Source organism: Syngnathus leptorhynchus, chromosome 9 (assembly GCF_054491065.1).
Source record: "Syngnathus leptorhynchus isolate UIUO chromosome 9, UIUO_Slep, whole genome shotgun sequence".
Classification (NCBI taxonomy): domain Eukaryota; kingdom Metazoa; phylum Chordata; class Actinopteri; order Syngnathiformes; family Syngnathidae; genus Syngnathus; species Syngnathus leptorhynchus.
In genome coordinates this window covers 12,602,126-12,620,946 of record NC_141203.1, presented here as the reverse complement: position 1 = coordinate 12,620,946, position 18,821 = coordinate 12,602,126, and the positions used below count along the sequence as shown (strand labels likewise).

Here is an 18,821-nt window from a genome sequence, read left to right as displayed (position 1 = left end):
GTGATTTCTATTTTTAGATATAAAACATTTTTTAAATATTTACATTTTAAGATTTTTTTTTTAATGGAGCTAGGTATTTTTTTTCCACAACTTACACACACACACACACACACACACACACACACACACACACACACACACACACACACACACACACACAGAAATTCCATGAGATGAGTGTTCGTCCTTCAGCTTAAGATAAGAGCGCAGACATCTGACATGGCCAAGGACTACTTTTATTATTTTTACTTAAAAAAAGAGACAGAAAGCATTTTAGAGGACACAGCATCTGAATTACTGTCCAGATAAAGAAAAGAAAAAAAAAAGCGTTTTCTTTTTTATTTTTTGTGCTAATGCCGCGGAAGTTGTCCACTGACTGTAAAGTGCAATAAAAAAAAAAATACAACCAGAAAGATTTTGGATTTCAAAGTATAGGTTCAAAATAATAGTTGCACAGCTGAGTGTCATCAATTGATTTTTTTTTCTCCACAGATTCCTGTCTGCCAATCTGAGCTCGGCCCCTCCCCTCCTTGTCCGCCCTCCACGTTGTTGGCCTTATAAAAAGCAGTCTCACCCCTGTCCTGCTGCTCCTTCTTTTATTTTGTCTTTCTGCGAAGGATCTGCGATGTCCCTGGACGGTGACGTGTGCGTGGTGACGGGAGCGTGTGGCTTTCTAGGCAAGACGCTGATCAGGATGCTTTTGGAGCAGGAGAAAAACCTCAGCGAGATACGACTCCTTGACATCAACGTCAAACAGGAGCTGCTGCAAAGTCTGGAAGGTAAGAAAAAAAATGATTAATTTGACACTAGTTTCTTTTCTATTGTCTTTTGTTGGGTCGGGAAATAAGCCTACTCTGCCTTCATATTCTGATTTTCAGAAAGTCGAGGCAACGTCAAGCTGAGCGCATATGAAGGCGACATAAGAGATGCCGAATTTGTGAGGAAAGCTTGTCGGGGAGCCACGCTGGTCTTCCACATCGCCGCAATCATCGACGTCATCGAGGCCGTCGAGCCCAGCGAGATATACGGCATTAATGTCAAAGGTGCGCTCGCAAATGCTACAATTTAGCTCAGACCTTTTTTTCCTTACTGAAATGTTTCATTAAAACGCTGATATAAAACTTTGGCCCGATTGGGAATGCCAATGGCAGTGGAACCAAAACAGGGAATCCAAATCGGGCAACGCGCGGGGTGTTCCAAATCTCTTTCCATCCGGTCCTTCCATCTGTCGTTAGCGCGTGATTGTCATTCCAGGCACTCAGAACCTGCTGGAGGCCTGCGTCCAGGAGAACGTGGCCTCCTTCATCTACACCAGCACGGTGGAGGTGATGGGCCCCAACAAGGAAGGCGAGCCGGTGGTGAATGGCCACGAGGACATGGCCTACCGCAGCTCCCTCAAGACGGCATATAGCAAGACCAAGAAGGAGGGCGAGGACCTGACCCTGGGCTACGACGGCAAGTCCTTGCCCAACGGCGGACGGCTGGCTGCCTGCGCCCTGAGGCCCATGTACATCTTCGGCGAAGATTGCCGCTTCCTGCTCATCCACATGGCGGACGGGGTGCGCAACGGCGACGTGCTCTACCGGATGTCCCTGCCGGAGGCCAAGGTCAACCCGGTCTACGTGGGCAATGTGGCCACGGCCCACCTGCAGGCCGCCCGCAGCCTGCAGGACCCCAAGCGGCGGGCGCGCGTGGCCGGCAAGTTCTACTTTGTATCCGACGACACGCCGCACGTAAGCTACTCTGACTTCAACTACGAGGTCATGTCGCCGTTGGGCTTCAGCATCCAGGACAAGATGATCCTGCCGCTGCGCCTGTTCTACGTGTTCTGCTTCCTGTGGGAGATGGCGTGCCTGATGCTGAGGCCTTTCCGCCGGGTGGTGCCCTCCGTCAACCGGCAGCTGCTGACCATGCTCAACACGCCCTTCAGCTTCTCCTACGACAAGGCCAAGCGCGAGCTGGGCTACACGCCCAAGTACACCTGGCAGCAGGCGCGCAGCAATACCACTCGCTGGCTGGCACAGCAGCTGCCCAAACAACGAGAGAAAGTATGGACCAAGTGAAATGCTGCAGCTGCAGTTTCAACCTGACTGCCTTGGCGCTCTGACTTCAAATAGAAAAGCGAGTAAGTTCCATGACAGAATCTCAAAGAACGAAATGGAAAAATATTGACTTCAAACATTAAAAGAATGCAACGCAGAAAATGATACTCGACTCCCTAAACTGAGTTTTAAAACTTAAGCTGAGATGGAAAAGCCTTAGCTAGTACACTAAGTGGAAACAGGAAGGAAAAAAAGTCACACAACTCACTTGGTAGAATGAGTTTAGACAAAGAACAAGAGTCAGATGAGTTGAAAAACACCCCCAAAATATAAAGTCAAAAAAGAAAACATCCATTTTCTGGGGAAAAAAAGATTGATGAATTTTATTGACGAAAATACTTGACTTGACTTTCATTTGAACTTAGTCATTTACAACATAGAACCCCACCCACACAGATTTGTGTGAAGCCAGGCCAGAGTCCATTGATCTCAAAACGGCTGCTCGACAGGAAAACACTTTCATTTGCATGCAGCTTGAGGAAGAACAACAAATCTACACTTGGCAATCCCTGGTAATAGTGAACATTTTCCACAAATTTGGGCAAACCAAACCTGTAACTATACCTAGGCCAGAAGTATCACAAAAAATGACTAAGTGAAAGTAAATTGACCAACTCTGAAGCTTTTTTTTAATATTGTAAAATTATTATTTCATTCTACATCCTAATTTTCTTTAGTTGATCAAGTTTTTACACTGTTCGTTTAGTTTACGCAAGCTGTCACTTGCGTGGGTCGACATCTTGTTTGTTTACCGAGTGACGTATCCTTAAACGACCTATCCGGCGCTACTTTCTCCCAAAGCCAACAACCAATCGCGTTCGTGCCCACTTGCCCTCGGACGTGCTTATGATGCATTCAAAGTCGCACATAGTGTGGTAAAACGCCAAACTTGACGTGTTAGTGTCGTTCTTTATGGGGCGTTTCGTAGTTCATGAGTGCCCGTGGCCGGCTGTTGCGTGACGCCTAAGCCGATCACCCTGGGCTGGAAACTGACTTCTCTGAGCAGCTGAGCACCGCTAAGCTCCCGTTAACTCCCGGAAATGTGCCCCCCGGCCAAAAGCGTCCTGCTGTTCTTGGGTCTTCTGCTGGTCCAAACGGTCCAAGGTAGGTGATATCACTTTATTTCTATCATATACAAAAGTCAATATCAACAGGAAGGCTAAGGTGTTAAAAGGAAAATCAATGAGTCAATAAACATAATCCCTCAAATAAATCTAGTCTACTAGTAAACCATATATTATGAGACATATTAGCCAAATTGAGGAGGAATCCCTTCTTAGCTGGGAAGCCATTCCGATATGTATTAGAGTATTTGTTTCACTGCAATAATACCAAATGACCTGGCATCATCATGGAGGATCGGAGTCCTGGGCGGACGAGTGCGCCGACGTGAGCAACACCACATGGCAGCAGTACCGCCAGCAGAGGCAGCAGCGAGCGCAGCCGTGGGTTCGCTTCCTGCTTATGACCAGAGAGCGCCCGGGCTGCGCGCGCATCTTCCGCCAGATGTCAGGAAGCGCCTTTAACATCACGCGGCCCACCAAAGTGGTCGTGCACGGATACAGGTGAGAAGCCACGCCCTGCCCTGCCTTGCATCTGCGCCTCGGTCACACGCAAACCAGAAATCACTGCATCTCTCTCTGTTGTACGCCCAGAGCGCTGGGCAGCAAACCCACGTGGGTTTTGGATCTGGCCGAGGCGCTGCTTGCCGTGGAGGACGTCAACGTGCTGATGGTGGACTGGGTGCGCTCCGCCTCGTTCGCCTACAACCTGGTGGTGGACAACTACAAGGAGGTGGCCCTGCAGATTTCCGTCCTCATCAACGGGCTGCAGGTTACCAATAACTCCACATCACAATGATTTTCTTGCTTGGCATAGCATTTTATGATTGCTGACTATCCCAAACAGAAAGTCGGATGCAAGCTGGAGTCGTTCCACTTCATCGGCGTCAGTTTAGGTGCACACGTGGCCGGATTTGTGGGAACGCTCTTCGACGGCAGGATTGGACGAATCACGGGTAAACCCTCGACGAGTATTCATTTTGATTTGGATTGCGATCCGGAACATTGGCTGTTGTTTCTCTCCAGCTTTGGACCCTGCCGGTCCCATGTTTAAGGGCGCCGACATCTTTGACCGTCTGGACCCGTCCGACGCGCAGTTTGTGGATGCCATCCACACCGACTCAGACTGTAAGGTCATATTTGCACCAATATACATACAAATGAGTTTTAAGCCTTCATTTTCTTGTTGTTTTTTATTTTGACCTATCAGACTTTGGTATCTCCATCCCGGTCGGCCACGTGGACTTTTTCCTGAACGGCGGAAACGACCAGACGGGATGCGCACGATCCCGGTTTGCCACTGGTGAGTTCCGCCCTGTTCTAAATATAGACAATGTGATTTTTAATCTGATCTGGCTCATGATAACTATAATGGATAAAGAGTTTTTTTTTTTTTGTCAAATCTTGTGAAAGGTACAAAAGAAATTCTATCGGAAGCACCAAGGCTGCTTTATTGGCATTGAACTGGAAGCGTAGCAATTTTTGCATCCTTCTGAAGTAAAGCACGCCATTTTTTTTGGCACTCTCAATAGCACCTGTTAAAATCCTACCACGTTTCGTGTGGATTTGTCAGTTTTGGGCTTCCTTCCAGTGTACGGCTATGTGATTTGTGACCACATGAGGGCGCTGCACGTGTACATGAGCTCTCTGAATGCTTCGTGCCGGCTCAGCGGCATCCCCTGTGACAGCTACCAAAACTTCCTGCAGGGTCGATGCCTCCACTGCAACGCCTTCCGGGGAACGTGCCCCACCATCGGTCAGTGATCAAATCTTGAAGTTTTATTTGAATGTCAGCAATTTCGTCATCACCGGCAGCTTATTGTGTGTCTCTCAGGTTTGTCGGAAAAGTGCGGCATCACCTCATCTCCCCTCCCCAGCGAGCAGAAGTTGTTCCTGCTCACCACGTCTCTGCCGCCTTTCTGCGGTGAGAATGCATCAATTTTGTGTACATTGCAAATGTCGAGCCTTCCCGATGAGCGTCCTCATGTGGATAGAAAAGAAAAGCCGACGTAGGAACGCTCTCCTAATTGCGCCGCAAACATCAAAGACAAAGCCAGCGGGGAAACGTCGTTAGTCAGCACAAGCCAGCTAATGAGCTCCTTTGCTGCGTGTGAGTGACCCTGCAAAGGAAAAGTCAATCACGTGCTTTCCAACAAGAACATTTCAAAGTCAGTAAAGCCAACCCCAAAACAAAGAGCAATGTGGAAAATAGGACTTTTTTTTTCTCGCAATGAATTTTTAGCAATGATGACTGATGTCATCTGTCACGCGTGCGTTGCAGCTCATCACATCCTTCTCATGTTGGAAGCGTCTCCTCTCGCTAAAAGCGCAGAAGTGGAAGTGACGCTGACCACCGGAGAACTGGAGACACGACGACGACTCCGGCTGTGGGTACCGCCGCCGAATCCTGTCCATCGTTCTATAGTTTGATTTCATTCAAGAGAAAAGTCACGTTTTCCTATCATGTGAGCTGGGTGTGCCAGTATTTCCACTTGTACGAACCTTGAACTCGACTGGAACCGCCATCACCTCGTAAAATATCTGAATCAAGGTCCATGGCATGTTTTTCTTAGCCTGACACTCATCACGATTGGCCATCTGCAATGGTGACATCCTTGGAGGAGGTAATAACTGTCGGCAGTGATGAATGAATGTGTTTGCCTTTTAGTCAAACGGACGCCACCGTGTACCGGATGATGTTGCCTCACCCGGTGGCGCTGTGTGAGATCCACTCCGTCACCCTGAAAAACACGGGCGCTCGCTTCTACCGCCAGAACGACATCCACCTCAAGTCCATCTGTTTGTCTCACATTGCCGCGCCCAAGTACGTCTAGAAAGAAATGCATTATAAACACCATTCTTTAGTTTTAGGCTTTACTGTAATGTGCATGCCAGGCCACAAGGTGAAGATGTTTTCCAAAGCTTTTGTTTCAGCTAGCAAGTGATGGTGCAAAATTGGTTCAGATCATGTTTTTTTTAAAGTGTTCCAAGGCAACAATTCAAATCATTTGTTGCTGGGCAGAATTCAGAACTGTTTGTGAAGAAGAAATATTTTGCCAGGCAGAATGACATTTTTTAATCCATTTCAAATCTACTGTCACTTGTTGCTAGGCCGAATTTAAAGAGCAATCTTTTTTTTCTTTTTTTGTCATCAGGCGCGAGGACCCAGTGTGCGTGAACAACATCAACATCCGACGAGGACCTCCGTGGTCACATGAATTTGTGCAGGTGTGCGGCTAGCTCTGACACCAACCGACACGAGGCCGAACGAGGAAAAATGGGAGAGGGACAATGGAGCGTGGCGGCAAAATGGAGACTGTGGAGTAGGCACACATTAGCATGTTTTTTTTTTTTTTTAAATTGTCATTTCTAAATTCCAGCTCTGACTCTCTGTTGATTGTTGAGAGGAGACTGAGAGTAGTAACTAAACCAAAGCCAAATCGACACAGCGAAGTAAGCCAAGTTAGCAAGTGTGTTTATTGATGTCATTCTACACACATGTAAAATAGGCTTAAAGATAGCAGCTAAGAATAGCCTGTACATGAATCATTCCAGAAAGTAGACAGTCCCAAAACATTTTCACTGCACTCTGCACAGAAGCTTTATGGAGAAATATTGGCCCCCTGTGGTAATAAATCAACTGCAATTGGACAATTTCACATTAGAATGGTGATCGTTCAATATTAAGAACAACAACAAATGCTAATGCATTTTATGTACAGAGCAATTTCTTTAGTGTTTTTCAGCAAAATAACATGAAATGAGCACAAGTGATGTGTGACTCAAAACAAAAACAAAATAACTGTGGTCCAAATAGTGAAAGGTCAAAAGAAAAAAAAAATGGCGTGGTCAGAGTTTGGGAGTGTCGGTTGGAGCAAGAGGCGCTCGGCTCCTCTGGAAGCGAGCTGCTCCTCCGGCCACGTCCCCCTCTGTGGACACAAATACAATTACACTGAATGCCACAAACGAGAACAAAATAGCTGAACGCAAAGCAAATTGCATCCACAGGTAACAATCACGTCACATTTATCTATTAGCACACACTTGTTTATTAATGGATTAATTTGTTAATAATGGATTGTTACTAATAGGACCCTTCCCGATGCTATTGTAGTTTCCGAGAAAAGTTGCAATTCCCAGAGAATTTAGTTCTGAATTTCTGACAGAAAAATTCTATCCTATGTACATTATTCAGAAAGTTGAGAAAACCAACAAAAAAAAAATTCTGATTGTTAATCTGGTGTTATTGTGAAAGGTGGCATTCGTGCACACATAGTTGCCGTCTACTTACATGTATCTTAAGCGGGTGAGCCAGTGTGTTAACTCCGGACCCCCTCGCGACCCCCTCTACCTCAAATAATCCCTCTCACTGCCATAGTCGGTTAAGGAGCCCGCCAAGTCAGCAAAGTCCTCCAGGACCAGGCTGGTGGAGTCCTCACCAGAGGGCAGCTCCGGATCGGACAGCCACGACCGCCCCAAGGGGTTCTCGGCCAGGCGTCCCCGGTCGGGATCCGACTCCCGGCGGGGGTGCCGGTCGGCCCGCTCGGGGGGCTCGCCCTCGCTGCTCTGCGACGAGGGGGCCAGGACGTGGTAGAGGCTGGGAAGGCGGATGTCCAGCAGGACGCCGCTCTTGATGTACAGCTTGTTGTTGAGGTTGTACAGCTTCTCGGCAATGTCGTAGCCCAGCATGACGGCGAACAGGCGGCACACGTAACGCTCCTTGGACATGAGGGAGAACAGGCGGCGGCGGCGCCAAGACACGTAGCGGCAGTCCTCCTCCGCCGTCAGAGTCACCTGAAATTCAACAAACGCCTTTAGAAATCGAAAATTTGGGCTAGCTAATGACTTTGAAAGTAGCTTAAGTAAAGATGCAATTGTAGGATACCTGAAACTTTCCGTCCTCGTTGGGCCTCAGGGACTCCCACTCGGGCGAGTCGAGGAACTGGTGCGGGTGGATGTAGTGCAGGAACTGACCCTCCAGAGATACGTTAATCCTGACGTCAGGCGTGACAAGGTTAAAAAGGGAAAGCCAGATTAGAGCGCTGAAGGTCACCCGTTAAATTGAGGTGACTTTTCCCGAACATTGGCGTCACGAACTCCGCGGGGAACCGAGAAATACCGCGAATATTTGCTGCGTCAAGCTCCGTTTGTTGCTGTGCCAGAGACGATGGATAAAGTCATCAGGACGTTCCTCGGTCGGGGGGGAGGATAGACGGCTTTAAGATAATCCATCGACTCAAACGGGATCGCATTAAAGATTCCCTTTTCTCCTCTACGGCTGAATGTTGCGCCATCTGATCTTGGTCACTTTTACCTGAGACAACCTCGGCAGAATTTGAGGCCGTTAAAGAAAGTCTAGAAACAATTGAAGAAATACTCTGCCAACGACTTTTCCGTGTCAAACATCTTTGATTTTGTGACTTGGGAAATGACCCGATGCTCTGCAGCAAATGGGGCTGAACAGGAAGCAGAGGCAGAAGCAAAATAACCCTGCGGCGAGCGAGCGAGCACGTTGCTCCTAACATCTGCTGGGGAAAGCTGACGCCGTAACAGCAGATTAGCGCTTTTTGGAATGAGCTGACCCCCGTCGTTGTGCATTCGCTCGTCTGCCTCCCTTATGATCTCCGTATGGGCTTTGTTTCCAACGTACGAGAGGGACGCGTTACCCAAGGCCTTGAACTTAATCAAAGGAATAGAAAACTCATGGTTTATGACCGCCTTGGGTCATAAATCGACTCCTTCATCTCCGGTACCGCTCATCCTGTTCAGGGTTGCAGCCGGCCCGATTACGTCACAGAGACCAGCGAGGTACTTGGTGTCATCGTTTCTGGGGGGGGGGCCTTGAAAAGAACTGCGGTGAGCTGTTAGCGTGGTGCTAACAGCGAGTAGCCAACTGTCCAAACAAATCAAGGAGAGGTGTTTTCGCTATCTAAAAGTAGCAAAAACAACAAGATCCATCTGGACTGTTAAAGTCCTGGAACTGCAGATCACCAGTGGCCCTGCTTGGGAACTCAACCTGCTCTGCAAAGTTGAACCAGAGCAAGCACTCACCTGCCAGACAGCAGAAAGGAGAGCCTCTCGATGGCCGTCTTGCCCTCCACCGCGTACGTCTGGCCCGCTTTCATTTCCAGCACCTTGTTCTCAAAGGCTCCTGCGATCTCCTTGAAGACCTGGACGGGCACCCCCAACGGGACGTAGACCACCCGGTAGAGGGCGGCCAGCTCCTCGTTGGGCAGGCCCTCCTGGTGGAGGCGGTACAGTAGGTGGCAGATCTGGAGCAGGCAGGCCAGAAGCAGCAAAAGGTTCCAGGTGACCGCGTCGGGGCCGCATATGGTCAACCAGCCCCACACGGTCAGGCACAGGAAGGACGGGGCCAGGAGGCCGAAGATGAAGAGGCACCCGTAGGCCCCGCTGCCACCCATGTAGCCCAGGAACAGGACGGTGTTGCCCAGATGGTAGAGGGCCCCCTCGGTGTTGTTGCTCCAGCCATGGCAAACCGGGGCGGCAAACAGGTCATCTAGGAGACTGGCGTTCTCCGCACTCATGTCAGGAGAGGACGGGAAAGTCAACAATCCAAATTCCGATTCCCCTCGGCAAGTTCTTCAGGGTCTTCTCACGGTTCTACAAGAATCTCATGATGCGACCACTTTTCCATCTCGGGGTGGCCACTCTTTCAGTTCAACCGTCGGCCTGCACTGTGGAGACGACAGCCGGAGGGAGGCGGTTAAGCCGGGAGGAGGAGGAGGAGTAGCGGGAGTAGTGGGAGTGGGGTGTCGTCGATATGGAGTCCCCACAAGGATCACCATGTTTGGAATTGAAATCCTAGGAGGACGCGAGTGGCCGACAGAAAGCAGGCCCGCTACTTAACATATCAGGCAGGAAGTGGGAAGGACTCTGCGCCACCGTCAGCTCTCCAGAGGTTCGGACGGGCCCAAAAGCTTTTTGTCTTCCTGTGTCGCTTCTGTCTCCGACAGGGCCGAGCGGATTAGGACCCGCGTCAAAACAAGATGGATGACACGGCGGGTCCGATTTCACTTAAAAATATCCACCGCTGCTCCCTGGCGTACAGTTAATACGATTGACAAAAAGCAAGAGCAGTCGGAAGAGGAGACCTCTGCCAAGGCTGGTGAAATCGTGATGTCATCCATTGTTGTTAATGGAGTCAAAAAAATAATAATACTGATCAATTGGGTTGTTATTTATTTGGAAATGCTTTTTTCCAATCTCCAGTTTTGAGAATTATTCCAATGCAAACATAAATTCTAACTAGAAAAGAATCTCAAATATTTATTTTCATTATTGCTATAGTTTGAAATTTGCATTTTTTTTTAAACTTGGAAAAATTTAAATAAAACAAAAATTAAAATGAAAGCTATGAAATAATCTTGAGCCCTGAGGAACTTTAAAATTAAGCAGTACATTCAATTCACTTTGTTCAATCCGCCTTTACAACTTTGTTAATCCTTGCATTAGCTCTGTAAAGGACAAAATGGTGTATGGTCCACTACAGAGAAGAATGCAGATATGTCAAGTATTGACATGAAGCTATTTATAAACGCCTGAGTGCATACCCGGGACACCAACCATTCGGGGAAGGTAGCAGTGAGGTTAGGAAGACGTCACACCATTAATAATTCACCTTCCACTCTTACATTTAGGAGCATACAGATGATTGCATAGAACTTTTATTTCAATTTCAACTGCAGCGATCATCACAAATAAGAAAAAAATAAATAAAAGGAGAAGTTTTGTTCTTCCAAAAACTTTGCGGGTTGTCGTCGTCCATTTTGATGAGGGAGGAACGGATGAAAAGGTTGCACACGTCTAAAGAGTGAAAAAAAAAAAAAAAAAAGGGTCATGTTTAGGTGGCAGCAAGGTTATACAGTCAAGTGCAACAAGCTAAAATTAGCATTTCACCCGGGACATTTGACTCTCCGCATATCACTGACAACATTTTCATCAGAATTGGCATTTGAAAGTCCTTTTGTCTGGCTCAAAGTGGAAGAACCATAGAGGTGGATCATCTTGATGTGTCATTTTGACTTGACTTACCACGCACGCAGATCAAAACCATTAAATCTTGAATCCCAGTTGCCTCATGCAGTCTTTGTGGGCCTCGATGAGTTCCGTGCAGTTCTCTTCGCCCTTTTCAATGATGCTGTGGAGAAGAGAAATACAATATCAGGATTGAAAAATGTCGGACCTTGATCATGCAACATTTTTATACCATGCGTCTCGGACTTTCTTGGTTTCAGGACAAGCGCAGCACGGCTTGAGCGGCTTCTTCTGCTCGTCGGCGATGGCGGCGGGCTCCGCAGCGGCGGCAGACACGGTGGACATCTCAAACCTACAAGGGAACATGAAAGAGATTCTGTCCTGCTCTCTTACATCACTCATCATGAAAGTTTCTTAGTCAAAGTGAAAGTGAAACTTGTGGTGCCTGAGACAATGCAGCAAAAGACAGTCAGGTCCTCATTTTATACATGAGACAGACTTGATATGGTGAAAATGAAAATAAAACACTTGACACGTTGAACGTAACACAAGATTCGTTACAAATCAGGCGTCATCAAAAAAGCCATTGATAACTGATCGTGTGCAAACATTAACATGTGGGAGGTCAGTTTACTGATCACGTGTCAATAGACGCCGAAAAAACACAAAGATATTTAAAAAAATCTATTTTGCCCTACATTGCATAACGCACGTGAGGGGCTAACGCATCTGCTAGCGCAGTCAATGTCGTGACGTCACAGACTAAACTGCTCGAAAAGCGCTCTATTTTGGCATCTGCACTCAGGAATGAGGTCGCGCAAGCGAAATGTGGACAAAAATGCACCACCGAAAAATGGAAGACTCACTTCTCGGGGTCTCTGACGTTACTTGGCGGTGCGTAGTTTGCTTCGCGCTGTCACCTTCACACAAGAGCAGGAAGGAACCCGCGCGTCGTCACGTGACCACACCAGCCGAAAGCAAAGCCTTCTGGGATATGTAGTTTTTCCCAAGATATACATAATACGATGCATTGATTGATGAATCAAATGACCTATATTTACATGAATGTAAAAAAGACGTTTGAATCCCAACAGATCATTTTTTATTTTGGTTCAATAAAAAAAAAAGAACCCCAGGGGTAGCGCACAAGACAAGTGTGAAAAGCAAGACCTTTAAATGAACCTGACCAAGTTTCCAATTAAAATGACTCCCTGTGAAGCGAAGCAGACAATGCAAGATGTGACTCTGCTTTAGCTATGCATGTCTGTGCCTTCAAATTGTTTGCCGTTGCTGCTGGACGGAAAAATATAGAACAGGAGCCAGACTCTGGAGTATTGAAATATGAAAAATGCATTTGTGAGTGCGTCAGCGAAAGAAGAAAATTCAGGCGTAAGCAAGCAGAAGCCCTGAGTCATTATCCCCGCCAGCTGTGGCCTGTATAAACAAAACAAAAAAAGTAAGCAAAGCATATTATTGGCAAATATTCCCCCTTTTCTTTTTTTTTCTAGCAGCTCTACTGCAGACATTGCAAAGTCCTCATGTTGCCTTCCATGACTTTGTACCCAATCAGCAGTTGCTCTCATGTCTCTCCAAGCGTGCTGATTAGCGTTTACAGCCAACAAATTGCCTCCCGTGACGATAAAGCTTGACGAAATGAAGCCAAACTCGGACTGAAGGACCCAAATCTGTAAATGTGGCTGACATAAAAAGATTGCTTACTCTGGTCTGACGTGCTCGCTTTCAGCCTGCTTTGAAGCGCAGCGTTCATTTACCTTTTAGAACTGACATGACCTCAAAAGATAATCCTCCCTTCTCCACAGCTGCATTAAATCCGTCCAAGCAAAAACAAATGTGAAATAACTCCCCAGTGTGTATCCATGCACACGTGTTCATGTGTTGTTGTTTTTTTTGTCGTGTTGTTGATAAAGTGTAAAGAAGCCACACAGAGCTGCTGCAGAGTGCTCAGGTAACGAAAAAGGATTTCATTACATCCTAGACGGAGGGAACGTAATGTCCCAGACTGAACTCGCTGCTCCACAAGCAAGGTTCACGCATGCAAAATACAGACTTGTACAAACAAAAACATCATTTTAATTCAATATGGTTTGTAGTCGCACAAACATGGAAAAACAAGAACACATCCATCCATCCATCCATCCATCCATCCATCCATCCATCCATCCATCCATCCATCCATCCATCCATCCATCCATCCATGGTGTCTTATCCTCACCAGACACTCGAGGATAAGTGAGAACTGGACTTTAGCCTCTCGGGATGATTCATAGAGGACGAAAGTCACATCTTGAATAGTTGATGAGTGCAGCGAGAAAGGGAAGAAGAGTCGGAGGGGAGGAGCAGGAATAGAGAGAGAGAGAGAGAGAGAGAGAGAGAGAGAGAGATGAGGAAGAGGGATGGATGAGAGAGGCCAAGAGGGAGGGATGAGGGTGGCTATCATCCTGCCTCCACGCCGCTTCATTAAGGTTGAGCTCTTCGTCGGAAAAGTCGCAGGCAGGGAAAAAGAAGAACGGGAAGAATACAAAGAAGATATTTGAAAACACACTTTTTAAAACATAGACATTGCCTCCAAAGAACTGGAATACAAAGAACTAGAACAAGAAAGGGAATAAGAATATAAAGTAGAGGAACAACGAAGAGTAAGAACAAGAGGAACCGAGGAGAATACCGACAAGAAGTAAAAGAAGACAAATAAATAGAAGAAAAGAACAGGAAGAAAAAGTACAACAACTTCAGGAGGAGGAATCAAAAGAAGACAAGAACTTGAAGAACAACCAGAACCAGAAGAATAAAATCAAGTCACACAAGAAGAACAAGTCTGGAAGAATAACGGGAGTCAGGTCGGGATGGTCCGATGAGGCGAGCGTTTCGTGCCACGGCGGCCATGCAGAGACTGAGGGCTCGGGGAACGGCGGCGGCGGCGGCGGCGGGATGCGAGCGGGCGCCCTGCGGGTGGCGGGCGCTGCTCTTGCCTCAGCAGAACCGTCAATCTCTCTACATGTACGGAAGCGAGGTGGCCGTGGAGAAGGAGTGCATCCGCCAGCTGCAGAGCGGTGTCTTCGTCATCCATCCCTTCAGCCTCATGAGGTAGAGACCTTTCTTCACATTTTCATCTCTATATGTTGTTGTGAAAAGAACTTAGTGGCACCTTCAAAAATTCAAACATTGGCACCTCCATTCTCGACATTGCGTCACGCAAGTGGAAAAAGAAGTCAACCTGGGCCGACTCATTTTCACCTGCCGCAATTCCCATTTGGAGCAAAAAAATGTGCTGACTGAGCAGGCAGAGATTTTCAGCTATTAATAAATACGAGGTGTTAATAATAGCTCGGTTGGTACGAGGGGGGGACATTCCGGGAAGAAAGCGTCGGACGAACATGATTCCGCCGCAGAATCTCTTTTAATCAAGTAAGGTGATCACACGCAGTCATCTGAGCCTTGTAACGGAGACACGCACAGTGTTTGTGTGTGCGTGTGTGTTTGTGTTAAACTCCTTCCCTGCCGACCCAATTAAAATCTTTGACGTCTATAACCGCCAACGGTATTGAATGAGTTAACACAGCCTGTCAAGTTTGATGACGCTCCGCCTCCCACAGGAGCTACTACATCATGGGCATGATGGCCATCACCTTCCTCAACTTGATCGGCATCCCCATGGAGATCGCCTTCCTGGACGGCACCAGCGGGCTGGCCTGGGAAGGCTTTAACGTCTTCTCAGACACGCTCTTCCTCATCGACGTGGCGCTCAACTTCCGCATGGGCATCATCAGCGAGAACGGAGAGGTGGACCATCTTGATCATGTGTCTCATTCATAAGATCCATTAGCTTGAGTTGGCGTTCGTGAGAAGGCGGCAGAGCGCAGATGGGCCTCCGGTGATTGGCCGGCCGGATGTGACAAAAGGTGAAAACCCCGGATTAGCGGCTTTCACGTCACCGTGGCCGATGATCTCAATGAGCGGGCTTGTTAATCTGTGTTACCGAGTCAGGTGACAGATGAGAAGGCCGGGACAAACGTGGGGGATTACAGATGCTCCGCAGAAGCCATTCTCAACCGCTGGGTTAGCGAGCAAATGAAAACAAAGTTCCTCGCGGCTAATAATGATCTATCCATTTATCCAAAGCACGATTGAATTATTATGACTGATTGCCAGAAGTGAGGTCTATCGTGAAGCTTCAATGCGTAACTTTCTCCATCCGCCTATCCTTAGGAAGCCATCTTAGACATCAAGCGGATCCGAGTGTGCTACCTGAGGACGTGGTTCATCCCCGACGTCATCGCCGCCTTTCCCATCGGATACATCCTCCTCTTTGCGGTGATCACAAGCACCTTTCTAACCACCGAGACATCAGAAGATAAGAGCGTGCCATTGTGTTTAGGATTTACATTACCACAGTGACGACAACCCCTCCAAGACCACCAGGATGATGAGGATCCTCATGTTTGTGCGGATCCTCAGCCTCATACGACTGGCACGGGTGTCCAGGCTGGTGCGCTTCTTCAACGAGGTGGAGAAAGTGAGTAGACTTTGTGAGGAAATCGAATTTAAAATAATCCTCCAAAGGTTCTTCGATGTTGGTTAACGTTCCTGACCCGTTCTTCAGGTTTCCAACGCAAACTTAGAGGTGGTCCGCCTGTTCTTCCGCATCCTCTCCCTGTTCATGATGATCTTCTTGCTGTGCCACTGGAACGGTTGCATCCAGTACTTTGTGCCCATGCTGGAGGAGTTCCCCACCGACTGCTGGGTCCGTAAGGAGAACCTGATGGTACGTTCCATCTCACGCGGAACATCCAAAGCGTTTGTTACACCTCAGGCTTTCAAATCATGCGTTCTAGAATGCCACAGTCATCGTGAAGTACTCTTGGGGGGTCTTCCGAGCTCTCTCGCAGATGATTGCGCTGTCTTATGGATCCATGGATGCTCCCACCAGTGCGTGGTTGTAAAGCTCACCAAAATAACACTCAGTGGTCCTCCAAAGGTTTTTGGTATTTGTAGGAACTTGTTGGTGATGTTGTAGATTACGTGGAGATGTGGATCGTGATGGTGAGCATGGTGTCCGGGTGCCTGATGTACACGGTGCTGGTGGCCAACGCCACCGCCATGATCGCCAACGTCGATCCCGCCGCCAAGGAGTACAAGAACAAGGTACGTAACCTCGAGACCGCTAAAGATGGAGACAAAAAGTACTCGTCTGCATCTGTCTTCCCAGATGAGCCGCTTGGAGCACTACATGGCCTTCATGAAACTCCCGCCGGAGCTGCAGTTGCGCATCACCAACTACTACCAGGCGCGCTACGGAGGGAAATGGTTTGACGAGAAGGAGGTCATGCACACCGTGTCGTCTGCCTTGAGGGAGGTAATAGCGAAAATGACACTTCCCAGCCACGATTACATGATGGTGATGATTTTCCCTTTGGAATTGTTTTTGCCTTAGCAAATCCTGACAGTGATGTGCAGCCGCCTGCTCAGGAACATGCCGTTGTTCCGGGACAAAGACGAGAACGTGCTCATCAGCATGGTCCACAGGCTGGACTACGAGGTGTTCCAGGAGGGCGACGTTATCATTCGGGAGAACGCGCCGGGTGACCGCATGTTTTTCATAGACCACGGTCAGGTGCTGGAGGAGAAGGACGACTTTCACAGGGAGCTCTGCGATGGAGACTTCTTTGGAGGTAGGCTTGGATCTCAGGAACAGAGACAAGAAATACCTAGTTAGTAGAAAGACGCAGAAACAGCTACAGATAAGAACAAATTTAAAAAAAGCTCCTTCCTGCTTTAGCACACAATAATCCAGATGGTTAGATCATGTTTTTTTTTTTTTCTGCAAGAGGTGAATTTGTGTGTCATGTCATGTGAAACAAATCTTTTCGGCAGCATCTGCCCCCCTCTTCAAATTGTTTCCAGTCAAATTCTGGAATAATCCTCAAACACAACTATAATTTAAAAAAGTCAACAGCAGGTTTTCATGGATTATCATCCCCAGTGCCATGTTTGCCATCCATCCATCCATCCATCCATCCATCCATCCATCCATCCATCCATCCATCCATCCATCCATCCATCCATCCATCCATCCATCCATCCATCCATCCATCCATCCATCCATCCAGAGATTGTACTCTGAAATTTGTCACATGCAAGCAAGCGGCAATGATGTGAGCATCTTTTGAAGGCAAAATAAACACTGCAAGCTCTCCAGTTAGGGGGATTTTTTTTAATTCTCAGCCTTTAAGTCCATCTCATAGCTTAGCAGGCTTTCCACGTTGGAGGGGGGGGGCTGTTTTTTTAATTCCTCTAACTTGGAATTAATTGTCAGTTCTGCTTGCCTGTAAATCTTTGTTCATCCACCGTGACTGTGCCTCTTCCATGTGTGCTTGTGCGTGTTGAGCAGAGGCTTGCGTGCTGACCAGAGGCAAACATCTGGCCACGGTGAAGGCGCTGACCGACTGCCAGTGTTTCAGTCTGTCCTGGGACGACTTTCAGGAGGTGCTGCAGGCCTACCCGGACCTACGCAAGGATTTGGACAAGCTGGTGGAGCTGGATGCGGGATTTGCGTGAGGAAATGGACATTTCACATTTGGGGTGGGAAAACCTTTGTGCTCAAGGGCTGCATTTTTTTTTTTTTTTAAACCGGCAGGTGGGACAGCTCATTCATAGATGAATCTTGAATTCTATAAATATTTATATATTTGATCATTCTCATGCTATACGGAATTTGCACATCATTTAATCCCCATTTTTTTGGGAGTTGTCATATTAAAGAAGACAGCGGGCCATCCGTATTTTGCTCAGCCCTATTTTGGAGGCATCCCTCCTTTTAGTCATCACAGCAATAATAATCAATAAAGAGCATCAAACGATCTCTGTTGTTCCTATGTGAATATTGCCGTCTCTGTGAAATCTGCACAGATGGCACAAGCTATTTTTGGTGGAAGCAATTAAATAAAGAAAAGTAAGTACAAAAACAGTCTGGACACTGTCCGCATTTCAAGGTGCTGTTGTGTAGTTATCCAATGAAATGCTTAGTAACACGTGGCATGGACTCTTGAGAAATGTAGAGTAATCTGGGTTATATTCATATTATTGTCAATGTCCGGACATCTTTTTGAGTGATTGAATTTTATACTTATTGATTATTCAGGGCACTAAGGCAACCCCCCCCCAAGAAATCAATCCCTACATTTGGTGATAATTTCTACACATTTGTCTTTTACCTTTGTAATAAATCTTTTAAATTGGAAAAGGACTTTCTATACAACTATAATATTGTACTGATTAATTGCTTTGCACATATAATTCTCATTGTCCATACAAGATGAAGACTATACATACAATTTACTTTTTTAACTTAATTTACTCTTATAATTATTATATGAATATGTTATACGTTTTTGAGTTTGAGAAAAAAAGTATATTTCTGCTAAAATGAAATTGTAATGTTTCAATAAAAAAAGAATATGATTTAAATACACAAAGGCGTTTATTTTCTATAATGTCAAACATTTTGGAGAAATGACTAAGAGTTTTTGAAGTAGGAAGCATTTTAAATTAATTCCACCAAAATTGTTACTATTATTCATTATAGCATTTTTAGCTTCCACCAAAATTATGTGGATAGTATATTATTCACATGTATTATTCATGA

At 46.8% G+C, this 18,821-nt stretch overlaps 5 protein-coding genes across 7 annotated transcripts; 3 read left to right on the top strand and 2 right to left on the bottom strand.

Annotated features, from left to right (window-relative positions):
- Window positions 1–482: 482 nt before the first annotated feature.
- hsd3b1 (hydroxy-delta-5-steroid dehydrogenase, 3 beta- and steroid delta-isomerase 1) lies at window positions 483–2,207 on the top strand. Its single transcript, XM_085921173.1, has 3 exons — window positions 483–779; window positions 879–1,043; window positions 1,255–2,207. The coding sequence occupies exons 1-3, from the start codon at window positions 626–628 to the stop codon at window positions 2,061–2,063; spliced, it is 1,128 nt and encodes a 375-aa protein (XP_085777299.1). The 5' UTR covers window positions 483–625; the 3' UTR covers window positions 2,064–2,207.
- A 147-nt stretch (window positions 2,208–2,354) lies between these two features.
- On the top strand, window positions 2,355–6,625 carry pla1a (phospholipase A1 member A). 2 transcript variants are annotated; one of them, XM_085921172.1, is made up of 11 exons: window positions 2,355–3,206; window positions 3,460–3,667; window positions 3,758–3,935; window positions 4,011–4,119; window positions 4,190–4,291; window positions 4,374–4,466; window positions 4,755–4,919; window positions 4,998–5,087; window positions 5,445–5,550; window positions 5,832–5,987; window positions 6,319–6,625. In XM_085921172.1, exons 1-11 carry the CDS (start codon window positions 3,143–3,145, stop codon window positions 6,401–6,403), a joined length of 1,356 nt encoding a protein of 451 aa, XP_085777298.1. In that variant the 5' UTR covers window positions 2,355–3,142; the 3' UTR covers window positions 6,404–6,625. The 2 variants fall into 2 exon arrangements, with proteins under 2 accessions (XP_085777298.1, XP_085777297.1); XM_085921171.1 differs by having other exon boundaries at window positions 4,737–4,919.
- Window positions 6,626–6,627: 2 nt separating this feature from the next.
- On the bottom strand, window positions 6,628–9,845 carry popdc2 (popeye domain cAMP effector 2). 2 transcript variants are annotated; one of them, XM_085921182.1, is made up of 4 exons: window positions 9,215–9,845; window positions 8,049–8,157; window positions 7,603–7,957; window positions 6,628–7,092 (listed from the first exon to the last, which is right to left on the bottom strand). In XM_085921182.1, exons 1-4 carry the CDS (start codon window positions 9,706–9,708, stop codon window positions 7,013–7,015), a joined length of 1,038 nt encoding a protein of 345 aa, XP_085777308.1. In that variant the 5' UTR covers window positions 9,709–9,845; the 3' UTR covers window positions 6,628–7,012. The 2 variants fall into 2 exon arrangements, 1 of the variants encoding a protein (XP_085777308.1); XR_015067317.1 differs by having other exon boundaries at window positions 6,945–7,092; window positions 7,455–7,957.
- A 987-nt stretch (window positions 9,846–10,832) lies between these two features.
- cox17 (cytochrome c oxidase copper chaperone COX17) lies at window positions 10,833–12,155 on the bottom strand. The gene is made up of 4 exons (XM_085920557.1): window positions 12,025–12,155; window positions 11,391–11,510; window positions 11,216–11,321; window positions 10,833–10,987 (listed from the first exon to the last, which is right to left on the bottom strand). The coding sequence occupies exons 2-3, from the start codon at window positions 11,501–11,503 to the stop codon at window positions 11,237–11,239; spliced, it is 198 nt and encodes a 65-aa protein (XP_085776683.1). The 5' UTR covers window positions 11,504–11,510; window positions 12,025–12,155; the 3' UTR covers window positions 10,833–10,987; window positions 11,216–11,236.
- Window positions 12,156–13,615: 1,460 nt separating this feature from the next.
- hcn5 (hyperpolarization activated cyclic nucleotide-gated potassium channel 5) lies at window positions 13,616–18,496 on the top strand. Its single transcript, XM_085920682.1, has 10 exons — window positions 13,616–14,263; window positions 14,773–14,959; window positions 15,386–15,490; window positions 15,555–15,692; window positions 15,780–15,941; window positions 16,012–16,105; window positions 16,194–16,321; window positions 16,386–16,532; window positions 16,611–16,848; window positions 17,568–18,496. The coding sequence occupies exons 1-10, from the start codon at window positions 14,031–14,033 to the stop codon at window positions 17,732–17,734; spliced, it is 1,599 nt and encodes a 532-aa protein (XP_085776808.1). The 5' UTR covers window positions 13,616–14,030; the 3' UTR covers window positions 17,735–18,496.
- Window positions 18,497–18,821: the final 325 nt, after the last annotated feature.